Source organism: Anopheles maculipalpis, chromosome 2RL (assembly GCF_943734695.1).
Source record: "Anopheles maculipalpis chromosome 2RL, idAnoMacuDA_375_x, whole genome shotgun sequence".
Lineage (NCBI taxonomy): Eukaryota > Metazoa > Arthropoda > Insecta > Diptera > Culicidae > Anopheles > Anopheles maculipalpis.
Window position 1 is genome coordinate 47,212,955 of NC_064871.1, and position 13,361 is coordinate 47,226,315.

General features: G+C 45.8%; 3 protein-coding genes across 3 annotated transcripts in view; 2 read left to right on the forward strand and 1 right to left on the reverse strand.

The window, feature by feature from the left end:
* Positions 1–13,361, reverse strand: part of LOC126559183 (uncharacterized) — a 456,771-nt gene that overhangs the window by 418,821 nt on the left and 24,589 nt on the right. The window lies entirely within an intron of this gene.
* Positions 1–13,361, forward strand: part of LOC126559512 (NADH dehydrogenase [ubiquinone] 1 alpha subcomplex subunit 7-like) — a 387,608-nt gene that overhangs the window by 329,462 nt on the left and 44,785 nt on the right. The window lies entirely within an intron of this gene.
* The window catches only part of LOC126559761 (neuropeptide SIFamide receptor-like), a 124,746-nt gene that overhangs the window by 111,032 nt on the left and 353 nt on the right, over positions 1–13,361 (forward strand). Inside the window, exons 4-7 of the mRNA XM_050215935.1 lie at positions 9,411–9,693; positions 11,602–11,936; positions 12,002–12,270; positions 12,348–12,713. Of these exons, the coding sequence (XP_050071892.1) occupies positions 9,411–9,693; positions 11,602–11,936; positions 12,002–12,270; positions 12,348–12,713 (1,253 nt within the window). The remainder of the gene's footprint in view (positions 1–9,410; positions 9,694–11,601; positions 11,937–12,001; positions 12,271–12,347; positions 12,714–13,361) is intronic.

Genomic DNA, 13,361 nt, shown 5'->3' on the forward strand with positions numbered 1-13,361 from the left:
GAACAGATCGCTTCCGAATTGTGGCCAATTTAAATAGTTTATATGATTTAATTATTTCGCACCGGAAAAAATGGTGCCGTTTGGCTATATTTATGTGTGTCCCGGCTGATGGTAAGCAAATGGCTGTTAATTACAGTATGTTTATTAGTGCGTGCGGGCAAAACAAATCCGCAAACGATGTGCGCCTCATTTCAAAACGATTTGTTTGGTTAATGGGTTAGGTTAGCAACAAAGTTTGCGCTTTTTGTCAGTAGCTGATGCTAGTAGAACGTTTGATGCTTGATTTTGTATCGATGTGTGTATCCCAAAACGCAACGAATCCATTTGAATCACATGAACAGTCTACGAGAGCCTGGTGAGTCTAACTTATTGCATAAATGTGGTTGGTTTAAACACATAATCATCTTCATTGGCAAAACAACCTCGACAACTCTTTAAAATAGTGCTAGTTTTGTCTAACCATTGCTCAATGAAAATCCTGCTGTACTGAGGGTTTTAAAGACTTATACAACGAATAATAAATTTAAAAAAAAATTGCTTTTCCCACCAACTTATTTCCAAAGGACAGTATTTACCGGAAATGTTTCCCAATTTACGAAAACGAAATTAATGAGGTCTGAGGTATTGGCCCAAAAATGAGTTGAGATTAATTTTCAAACAAAGGGTCAATAATCCGGCGTGCAAAATAAAAAAAAACGAGAACATTAATTATTTACTGTTCAGTATGACGGCTCCGAATGTCCGATTATCGAAAGCCTCAATCGTTCTGAATAAAATTTAGACTTCAGTTGAAAAAAAAGTTTAATTAGTGTGGATTATGGAGAAAGTTTCAGTGTACATATGTATTTTTAAATAAGTTAACTATTTATACTAAGCGCAAAAAGATATATCCGGGAGGAACAAGCCAGAATTACGTAGTAGAATTAAAAATATCATGGAAACTATTCAGTCTTGTTGTGATGTCTACAATTCAAGATTATTAATGCAGCGTCTGGATCTTTGACCTACATCTGATGAGATCTGTAGTAGCTTTTTGTGAGTAATTGAAGTTGAAGTAAACTCAATTTGCCTGATAGTTGGAGAATACTTCCTACCAAATTTCCTTTAAGAGAAATAGTATGAACTTCAACGCACTCCTAATATTCTAAAGCTATTGCCTGTGCTTTTAAATGTTTTATAGCACACTTATTCATCGCTTTCGACAAATCACGATTTCTTTTGCTCACGTTAAAGTTCATCATTCATATCCCTCTCAAGGGTAAGCGATGTAGATAACATTCAAAATTAATTAAGCAATATAGCTTATCGAGATATCGTTTATATGGTGCTCTTCGCAAGCTTCCACCCTCCTAAAGCACCTTGAAAAATTTGGCAATTTTGTTTTATGATGTTCTACTCTTCCGCAGTCCTTTATATCCGGACGCTGTGAAGGTTTGCCAACATTTCACGGGAAAAAAACAAAACAGAACCTCGAACCTCTCTCAAGCCTTCTCAAGCATCATCAAGGAAGAGCCGCAAAGCGTCAATGCCAACCGAAACGGGGTAGCGATTCGCGAGCATTGCTAATTTGGACAGCAAAACCTCCCGAGCCCCGCAGTCTGTAATTGGATGGCCCTCCTTTACAGCGTTTTTGTTTTTCGGGGTGCTTCACACTCCATTTGGGGGTCAACTCGTCCGGAATAAGCTAAAAATAAACAATAAGCTTCGGTGCTTGGTATCTCCACTAGGTCACAAGGCGCCCAACGTATTGATGTGGGTTTTGGTTGCTTGATTCCTGTTTGCAAAGGTATCAGCTTATCGATAGGAACTTTAAACCTTACCACCATCACCACTAATATGCCAATCATTGGACAGACAACACGATTGGTGACCAGAGCCCACAACTAACCAACCTAGCTTAGGCGGACGAGTGACATTGAACTGGTAAGATCTCTTGCGCGGCGTTTCTTGATTCGTGTGTCTAACATCGAACGCACGACACCAGACGGCAGCTCGATACCACACGAAATGAGCAGTTATGGCGTCAAGAGCAATAAAAATTATAAGCCACACCACGCCAGGGAAACTAGTTTGTGGGCTGGCAGTGCTCAGCTGTAATCAATCAGCTGACTGACTTGACGATTGATCGAACGTGCGTGTGTGTGTGTGTGTGTGCAGGGACAGGTTTGTATGATTTTTTGTTTTTGTTTTGTTGGTCTATCATCCTCCATCTCTAAGGGAAGGGACCCTCATCCGAAAGGGTCTCGAAGCCACGGTAATGAGCTATTGCGTTGATTATTACGATTGAATTGTTGAATCGGTACGCAAGGGCAGGCAAGCAGACGGATATACTGCGGTAGCTGCTCCATTGGTGACCGATCGAGGTCGATCATCATCTACTAACACCGCTTCTAGAAGGGCTACCGATGTTTCAGGGCTCCAAAAAGGGTCTCTAAAAAACGGTTTCGATTAATTGCGAGAAAATGATTCGCCATAGTCTGAAGTGATCATCTTATTAGATGCTTTTTTATTTTGTTTGTATCGATATATATTGTGTGAAGGTTATATCAGATACGGAACTTAACTTGATAGACTCATAGACTTGGAAAGGTACAAACTAATCCACACAAAATCCACAATTTACTCTGTGAGATAATAAATGGCGATAATTGAATCGAGAATCAACAATCAATAAATCATACCCCACTTGAACCGCTAAGACGACGCAAAAGATCGACTTACTCGCCACCTGTTACCGATTAAAACGCCATTAGAATGGCGGCACTAGCTGATCGTTATTTCTTTTACGATTTCTAAATCAATTAACACGTCTATTTCCAATTCGGCCCAATTGAGACGAACTTCACGGTTGGATGATCTATACCATCTTGAAACAAACAAAGTGTATCCAAAAAGAACGCGGAAACAGCTAGTCAACGTTCTTACAACACTTTTTTGGGGATGTTTATTTCACGCATCAAACGTTTCCAGCCTTCGGCAAGATCGTTTGAACCGCGTCTGTTCTTCGTTGCAAACGAAAGGGAAACACGCTCATCGTGGTGGCTGCCGGTCGTGTTCTCTGTTATTGTGGGCTTGTTCCCTGATTGGGACATACAAAACCCTACCAATGCCTTCCCTGTGCGACGACGATCCCGCAGCAAATGCATCTTGGAGATTTGATCAGCACGAAGACACGCACCTCTACTGTACGGGGCGTATGAGAACGAACTCTTGCTTCAAGAGCGTATATCTTGAACTCTGATCGCGGAGGAGAACAACAAAACAAAATCCCAACTTCTTCTTGACATCGCGAAAACAAGCGTTGGAAGCTGTGGAACAATCCTTTTTTTTATGCCACAGAACACACGAGCGGACTGAGCGAGACGGAACGAAAACATTAAGCAATGAACCCGTGGCATCTGGCAGAAATGGTGCGAAACGATGGGTGGGACAGGCGAGTGGAGTGGTTTATGATGTTGCGGATATGTCGCACAGAGGTAGAACCTTCCTGTAGCCTAACCGAGGATACTGACTACACAAGAGGACAAGCGTGTGTGCGGACAGGGTGCGAACTTGAGATGTGTTTGGTGGTGGTGGAACCCGTCGTAAAGTCAAAGGGTAGAAGGGGCACGCGCTCGAAGGTACAAGCCACTTGACTCAACCCCACAGACGGACGGACAGAGTTCAAAACTGGCAAGGCTTCTCGCGTACGCGACACAAGGGGAGACGCGTGGGGGAAACCTTAAGTGTGGCACTCGTGTTCTCGTGTACCGGCACCGATGGAGGTGGTGGTTTGGGTGAAGGGGCGCGTATGCTGTGCTGTGCTGCAGCATAAGATCGGGTACGATCGTCACTGCGGCAGGCTCGACTCCAAGCGCGATCTTTGACTATAAAAGCTGACGGCAGGCTGGAAAAGATCGTCAGTCAACTGTGTGTGCTCTTCAGCTCTAAGTGTTACCAAACGCTTCCCCAAAAACGCTTCGTTCGTTCGTCAACTAAAACACAAAACCCAAACACCAAAATGTACAAGCTGGTGCGTTGTAGGCCATTTCCGTCGGCAAAAGATCCTTAACGTTGGGACAGTGCCTCGAAAGTGTGAACGTTACATTTAATTTTCTGTTCTTGGCTTACAGTTCGTTGTTGCTTGCGTTCTGGCCGTCGCTGCCGCCGCCCCAGGAGTCGTAGTCCCAGCCGTCCCGCTTGTGCACTCGGCCCCACTGGTCCATGCTGCCCCCGTTGCCGTTAGCCATTCGTCGTCGTAAGTGTCCAACCAAAGCAGGAGCCAGGGAGACTTCCGACTCCCACTGCTAGTGTCGTTTGCTTACCGAATCCACCAAAAAATTCGTTTTACAGGCACGTTGTGCACCATGCCCCAGTAGTCAAGACTGTTGCCGTCCACTCGGCTCCGGTCGTTGCCGTCCACCACACCCCGGTCGTGAAGGCTGTCCCGGTTGTGCACCACGCTGTCCACGCTGCCCCGCTGGTCCATGCCCCGGTCGTCAAGACCGTCGTGCACTCGTCCCCAGTTGTCCACTCCGTGCACCCAGTCCCAGTCGTCAAGAGCGTCGTGGCCAGCCCGGTCGTCCTCCACCATCACTAAATGTGTGTAACACTTAGAGACCCCGCTTCGAACCAGTAACTTTTTCTAACAACCGACCAAACACCTCCTCAAGCTTCCGTCAACCGTTCGGACAACTTCCCAGGACGGGGGGCGCATGTAAATATCAAAGCACACACACACACACAACAAAAACACGCAAAACTCCCAACTTCATCAGGCGAACAAATTTGAGTCAATCGAGAAAGAGAGAAGTAGAGAACTTCGAGTGTGTGAAAGTAAGAAAAGTGAAGAAGAAAGAGCTATGAACATGTCAATACAACTTTGTTGAAAAAGTTAAACATGGTGTTTCCTTCTTTGTGTTCCACATCTTTAGCGCACTAATCTTAACAGCTTATTCTACACTAACTTTCGCAGTTTACTGATCAATCAATCCATTAAAGCTGATCGATCCTTCGGCCCCATTGGTACCAGTTTGTCGGTGCAATTCATCTTTCTGGCGCCGGAACTGGGATACTGTGCATGCCACGTTTTACGCTTGCTACGAGCTATAAAGCAAATTATATTGCTTAACAACGCCCTTCAGAATGGTCAGTAAAAAAGCGAAGATTGCATTGCGGTGTTCCGATGCCGTTGCAGCTACTATCCACGTGCAGCCACCAATCTTCATCACATCGTGTTCGATGCATTGCATATCGGAAAAGGAACGATCCAAAGAACGAAAAACGAATTGCATTGCATATCCCCCCCCCCTGCCTCCCTTTTACCATCCAACTCATCTTCAGCTCTCTGGCTTTTTAGTGCTGTGGTGTACGGGAGCGACAATTTTATGGTCATGTTATTGGTCAACGCTTGGGAATTTTGTGTCTCGATCTGTCTGGCTGTCCTGGCGGGTAAAAGATTTCCCACCCGCGGACGACCCGACCGTGTACCGTGTGGCAAAGGAAGCAGTTTGGAAGGGATTGGTAAATCAAGTTCAATAAACATATTTTATGCATGGAAAAATAGTACCCATGGTTCGCTTACAACATGGAATAATCCGCTCGCTTGCTACTTCGGATATGGGATGTGTGGATGCAAAACCGTAAGACGGAATGCTTCGCGTATGGAGACGTGTACACACACGACGGGAAATCGACCAAAACCTGCTCGAGACGTCGTGATGCATCGTGAACGTAATCGGAATCGCATTCGTCACGTGAGACGTTTTACGATGCCTGCAAACCCCGATGAGATGGGTGCGTTGAACGAATGCCGCATGTTTATACGCTTGGCGGGCGTGTGGTGTACGTGTGTCGACGTTTTACAATAGCACATTTTATCGTTTCTTCGGCAGGAGAATAAACAGAGCCACCGTTTAAAAGGTCACTATCACCTAAACACGGGGCATGGTTTTGATGGTGGTGCAGAAGACATTGGCTTCACTGTTATCATCCACGCGTTGGCTGTAGCTACAGGATGGATTTTCCTTAGCTTCCTAAATGAAGACGAACGGTCCGAGAAATGGATCGGAAAAAGGAAAAGAATAGTGATCTAGCGATAAATATTGTTCGTAGGTCAATCGTCCAACTATTGTCTTTATTTAAACTGGTTTAAATTATCTGTTCCTTATATTGCACGACCTGGTGAAACAAATTTAGCAGCAAATATTTCTGCCTGCGACAATTTTTGGAACAACATAACTCAAGTTGAATTGGTTAATTTTGATTTAAATTTTGCTATAGTACTATAGTGAAGCTTCAAACAGCAGGACCGGAGTTCAAATCCCATCCGGCAAATCCCATAATCGATGGCCGGAGTAACCTTAGAGTTCGTTAAGCGAAGAAGAAGAAGAAGTGCTACAAAAAATGTATCACTCACTCACTCACTCACTCATCCGATCTCGGACAGGTCACCCTTAACCTGATACAGCCAACGAACGCTGGGGATCGCTGACGAATACCTCCTTGGCGGGGCATGAGTCCAGCATCCTCATAACATGCCCCAGCCACCGTATCCTGCCGGTGCTTGCTACCGTCAGGTTCTCCGTATAGCTCAGCAAGCTCGTGGTTCATCCTTCTTCTCCACACTCCATGCTCGAACACACCGCCAAAGATGGTCCGGAGGATGCGACGCTCAAACACGCCAAGAGCGTTTGCATCCTCCGCTCGGATGGTCCAATCAGTGTGCGATATATCTCACATTTCGTGCGGTCTCAAAGTCTTCTGGATCTCAGCAGACGGTGAAGGCTGTAGTAGGCACGATTCCCCTAAACAATGCGTCTCCCGATTTCGCTGCTGACATCGTTTTCCGAAGTTACGACAGTCCCAAGATAGCAGAACTCCTCTACCACCTCGAGGTTGTCGCCGTCGACTAACACGCTGCTTCCCACTCAGGCTCTATCGCGATCAGAGCCTCCGGCAAGCAGGTCTTTCGTCTTCGTCGCATTGATCATCAATCCAATTCTTGCTGCTTCACGTTTCAGTCACACACCTTCGCTGTCGTCTTGCCAACGATGTCAATGTCATCCGCGAAGCCAAGAAATTGAAGAGACCGGTAGAGAATCGTACCACGGATATCGTAGCCCTGCGCTTCGTATGACACCTTCCAAGGCTATATTGAACAGTAGACAGGAGAGTCCGTCCCCTTGCCTCAGACACCTGTGAGATTCGAACGATTCTGACAGCATGTTCGATAATCTCACTCTGCACTGCACCCCGTTCATGGTGGCCTTTAGCAGCCGGATCAGCTTTCCAGGAAAGTGGTGCCGCTGCTTTATGTTCCATAGCTCATTTCGATCTATGGTATCGTAGGCCGCCTTGAAATCGATAAACAGGAGGTGCGTAAGGATCTGGCGCTCTCGCCACTTCTAGAGGATCTGCCGAAGAGTGAAGATTTGGTGGAGGCAAATCCGCCACCGACCTCCCGCTTGGTAGCTGCCGACGAAATCTGTAGCAAGGGGGGCAAGTCTGCAGAACAAGATCTGGGACAGGGTCTTATAGGACTGAAAGGACTGAAATGGCACGATAGTTCGAGCATTCCAGTCCGTCGCCCTTTTTGTAGACTGGGTGAATGACGCCCAGTTTGCACTCCTCCGGTGATTCTTCCTGTTCCCAGATTCTCGTGATCAGCTTGTGCATTTCGACGGTAAGCCTCTCCGGCCCCATCTTGAAGAGCTTTGTTCGAAGCATAGATGTTTGTTCGAAGCGTCAAAGGGCCAAAACCAGTCTATCGATCACTGCTAGTAACAATTTCATTAAGTACTTTTTACTTTCTAAGAATGATTTTTTATCTCGACATATTCAATATCAAGCTGCACAGGTTATATGTTACTACTTAGCTATATATTAAGCTTCTTAGCTTAATCATAAATTAACACTTTGCATGGAAAAAATAATGTATAATAATGTTTTATAAAGTTGGTAGACAATTAAAAGGGTTTAAAAGTAATAAAAATCACAAAATTGGAACCATCAAATCATCACTATCCAGCTCATCCTGATCAATTTGACAATTAATAAACTCCACTTTTCTGATACACGACCTTGGTAGTGAACTGACGCAGTAAAACTTTCTCATTGAACACGGTTGATTATTGTAACGGTTTAAACTTTTACCATTTTAGTTCCAAAAATTCTTTAGACACCTTTACCGGTGCCAGTATTTTTTCTTTCTTTATGCATAATTATTTTTGCCGGCATATTTTCCGCGGCCCTATCTTCCCCGTGTTCCACCGACATTCCCGTAAAAGTGATTTAAATTCCCAACCCAACTGTCGGCGGTTCGTGTGCCTGCCACTGTGAGCAACGCATGTAAGATGAGACACACAAAAAGTGAGAATCATTTTGAATGAGTTTCGAATTTCAAACATCCTCACATCTACCCACCACATGGTTCACACATACGCTCTATGTCCAAGCAGCAAAGCAGCGCCAATGTGTTGGCCACATAAAAACGGCCGCAGGCGTAACGAGTCTGTCTCCGCCAGACACCCAAACCCGAGGTCTCCGGACCGGAAACACACAAACACACACACATAGAAAGACATCCCAAGCAACTTCCAACTCACGCGACAGTCGAAAACTCCCGAAACCGAACAATCAGACCACATGGTACGGTACGGCAATGGCCGTACACGGTGCAACCGTTATATGGTGCAAATTTTAGAAAAGTTGATCGTTAGTTTTGCATCCCAGTTCCTCCCGTTCACGTTCGGCTGTCACATGTATCTGCGATGTGCCATGCTGCGAAGCGAACCGGAACCATCGGTTCCGAAACTGGCCACAATAGTACCGCATTGTTAGTGGTGAAACAGCAGCACTACACAGTTTCGACGGAACCCACAACTCACCGTTGAGGGCAAAGTTGTTCGGTTTCGATGGCGGTATGCCACAGTGAATCTTCGGACCGTAATTTTTTCTTTCTTATCCTTCCCGAAGTCGGCAAGACTTATGAGGAAGGGAAGGAAGTTTAAATGATTTCACAATTTATAGTCACTGTAATGCAGTTTGTGTCATGAAGCAATTGGCAAGGGTAGATACATTGGCTTGATTGGAGCCTTTGTCACTTGACTGAAGTGAATCATTGTTGGGCTAAAGTACAACAGCAAATACATTTGAAGTTAGTGCACTTTAATCCTTAAATATATCCACTCAACAAAAAAAAACCTCAAAAACACTTTGAATCAGCTCGGAAATAGCCGCAATGGATGGCAATATTCTATTGACACATCATTCAAGGACTCCACTAATGGTTCCAGGAGAGTGGTAGTGCAAGCAGAAAGGACACACTTTATTCACATTAGCCCGTAGACTCGTTCGTAGTTTGATTTTCTTTTTTGAATGAAGATTTTAAAACCCATCGTCCCGCTTTTTCTCTTTTCCGAAACCCATAGGTTCCTTGCCATCTGGTGGCCGCTGAAGCTGCAGATCACGAAACGCCGGGCACGGTTTATGATCGTGTGCATCTGGATCATTGCGCTCGGGTCGACGGTACCGTGGGCACTGTTTTTCGAGCTCGTGCCGATCATCCCGGAAGCGCCCGACATCAAGCTGTGCGTCGAAGTGTGGCCACCGGGGACGGACGGTGCCCTGTACTTTCTGTTAGCGAATCTTGTTGCCTGTTATCTATTGCCGATGACGCTTATCACCATCTGTTACATACTGATCTGGATCAAGGTAGGAAGCACGTACAAAGGGACATTTCCGATCAATGTATGCATTAAGGAAAACCTGCTACAGAAAGCTCAATGGATTTACTTTAGCTCAAAATTGTACATTCAAGAAGGGTTCTACCGAACTGGTATTGGGGTTTTTGGGCGACAATTTGCCAGTTCGCCTTAGCCTTGGTTGTCGCCAAAAAATCTTCGCATATTCTTTAATTCTTTAGAGGCGTTGACGGTCAGTTCATTTTCTACCCTTACCACAAATTCATTTGATAATGTCTTCCTATAAAAAAGAACTTGTCAGGCTCGATCCGCTTCCAAAATATATTTTTTACAAGCACACACTTTGAATGATTATCTACGAAATTAGTCTTATAAGAAAATATCAACATTGTCCAGTATATGTTTCATCCCTTAGAAGCATGTCCTAGCTCCTGAATCACAATTTTGGTAATAAAGGGTGAAGCAGAACATATAAGCACGCTTTCTACATGCAGCTACATGAAAACGAAGCTTAGATAGTTAGTGTACCTTGTTGTTTATTTTTGAGGCAAATAGTAAGTGTGCCAGAATTAAGTAATTTCTCGCTAAGTCAATTGGCGGAATCGGAGGGTGTGAGTTTCGGACCGCTATTCGATTTCTTTCCAGTAGTCCAGCTTTGAGGATGCGTTAAAATGCGGTCGAAAATCAGGACCAATCGATCAACAGTTGGACCAAAAATTCTTAAAGACTTTCAAACATAAAAATAGGAATTCTGTTCGAGATGTAGCCAAAACACTGGCTCCATCAAAGAGCAACGTCCAACGTGCCAAGGCCAGGTTAAATCTATAGACCTTAAAAGTGCAGGAAAAATTTAAGAGGCACATTTAACGCACGTCACGTCAAAGCAGTGGATAAAAAAGGCGAATTAGACCTCAGGTTACCCCATCAATTTCTATTGTTTTTTTTTAACAGTTACACAATAATGCTAGGCGCCCGATATCTGACTATCGGGCGCCTAGCATTATTCCACTGAATCTCGATCCACTGAACCCCGTAGCCGCAATCGCCAGACTATCGATCTTCAAAATTTTTAGTTTTAACTTAACAGGTTGGCTGATAAGTCCCCGGTCTAACAAAGAAAAACACATTTTTTTGTCAAAATTCGTTTTTATTATTCAACATAGTTCCCTTCAAGAGCGATACAACAATTATAACGACCTTCCAATTTTTTGATACCATTTTGGTAGTACTCCTTCGGTTTTGCCTCAAAATAGGCCTCAGTTTCGGCGACCACCTCTTCATTGCAGCCAAATTTTTTCCCTGCGAGCATCCTTTTGAGGTCTGAGAACAAGAAAAAGTCGCTGAGGGCCAGATCTGGAGAATACGGTGGGTGGAGAAGCAATTCGAAGCCCAATTCATGAATTTTTGCCATCGTTCTCAATGACTTGTGGCACGGTGCGTTGTCTTGGTGGAACAACCTTTTTTTCTTCTTCGTTCTTTTTTCGTTCGTCAAGCAACCAAAAGTTGCTTGACAAAAGACGCTCTGTCTCACAAACTAATTGACATACAGACGTCAAATTTTGACACGAATCATTTGAAGGTTGGTGCTATATAAAAATAATATGCATTTAATACTAGCGGCGCCATCTATGTGTCAGACCGGGGACTTATCAGCCAACCTGTTATAGTTTGAACAACTCCTCTGCTCGTCAGCTCCTTTGGAACTATTTTGGGCCTAGTTGCTTCAAATCAGTATACAGCAAAGGAATGTTCTGTATTCAATAGATATCATGCATAAGACGATTTACAACTTGGTCTGGATCTCTAAGATACAGATATACGTCATTATATCACGCAACACAAGCATCTTTAGCAATTCTATTAGCTTGAACCTGGTAACCCTAGCCCAAGTTAATGTGCGTCCCTTTTTCTTTCGAAGGTCTGGCGTCGCTCGATTCCGGGCGACTCGAAGGACGCCCAGATGGACCGGATGCAGCAAAAGTCCAAAATCAAAGTTGTTAAAATGCTTGTTGTAGTTGTTATACTGTTCGTTCTTTCCTGGTTACCTCTGTACGTTATCTTCGCCCGCATCAAGCTGGGCGGGGCGCTCGAAAGCAGCGAGGAGGAGCTGCTCCAGATCGCCACCCCGATCGCCCAATGGCTCGGTGCTTCGAACTCGTGCATCAATCCGATCCTGTACGCGTTCTTCAACAAGAAGTACCGGAAGGGTTTCGCGGCAATTATACGGTCGCGCAAGTGCTGCGGACGGCTACGGTAAGTGCTAATGCTATATTCTAACGGACATAGGGAGAGACTTATTGTACTTGAATCTTTCGTAGGTACTACGAGACGGTAGCAATTGCTTCCTCCTCAACCAGCACTCGTAAGTCCTCGCACTACCACAACAGCACGAAGCGAGCCGGTGGTAGTCCATCGGTCAAATCGGCCGACGTGGTATCGTACATCTACGAGGAGAAAGGTGGCCGCAAGCATCATGCCATCTCGAAGCAAAACAGTGACCTTTCGCGGCATATGCTACTGAAGCAGGATAGCAGCATTTCGCGGCAGTCGCTACTCCTCAAGCAGGACAGTGTGGCGTCACGGTCGGGTAAGACGGGCGGCTCGATTGAATCTCTCGTCAGGATTAAGCCAACAACTGCTATGTTTTTGTTTCTCTTACCGTAGCAATCCTGTACCGGCAGGATAGTGACAACTCGCGCCAGATGCTGTTGAAGCAGGACAGCAACAGCTCGCGGGACATGCTGTCCAAGCAGTGTTCGGCGTCGGATTCGATTTCGCGCCAAGATTCGCAGATCTCGTACATTGATCCACCGCGCAAGGGCATCCTGTGCAAGCAGGACACCCAAATCTCGTACATCGAGCACACCGGACCGGGTGGCATGCTGGCCAATGGTGGTGGTGGTACACCCGCTAGCAAGAAGTACTCGGCGTCACTGTCCTCGCAGGACAGTGTGCTGTCGATTATTGAGCACAAGCGCCACAAGCTCGTCAAGCAGGACTCGATCTTTTCCTTCAACGAACCGAAATCAGGTAAGCCGCTCAGCGCTCTGCGCTTCCGCCTCCGGTTTGCCGGTCGGCCGTCGGCATGCGCTGCCCATCAATACCCATCACTACCTCCTGCACGTACCAACACCACCACAAAACCACCCTGCTCACCATCAGCTAGTGATGATGTAGGCATTCCCGCCGCCGAGTCTGTCATTGCACGAACGCACGCATGCACGCACCCTTTCACGGCATTTCCTACCATGACCCCACCGCGTTCCGCCACCACCAACACGTCTACGGTGAACCCCGATCCGATCAATGTAAAGATGAATGTAAATGTTAACGTAAATGTGAATGTCAATGTCGATGTGAATGCGAATGTCGATGTAAGTGTTTGTAGCGATATCCCCGGTGGCAGCAGTGGTGGCAACAGCAGCAGCAGTAGTAGTGCCCCCGCTTTATCGCATGCCTCCCCGCATATAGTACACCGGACCGGACCCGACCGGGTTCATCACTGTACGCTCGGGACGATACCGGAAACGGCCATCGAACACATTCCCCGCCATTGTAGTACCCAGCACCCAGATAGTGTTTGTCAAGCATGCTTCGCTAGCACGACACCGGCCACCAGTAGTAACACCAATACCAGCACAAGACCACCGGTTCGTCGCTGGAACCGGCGGCGCCGTT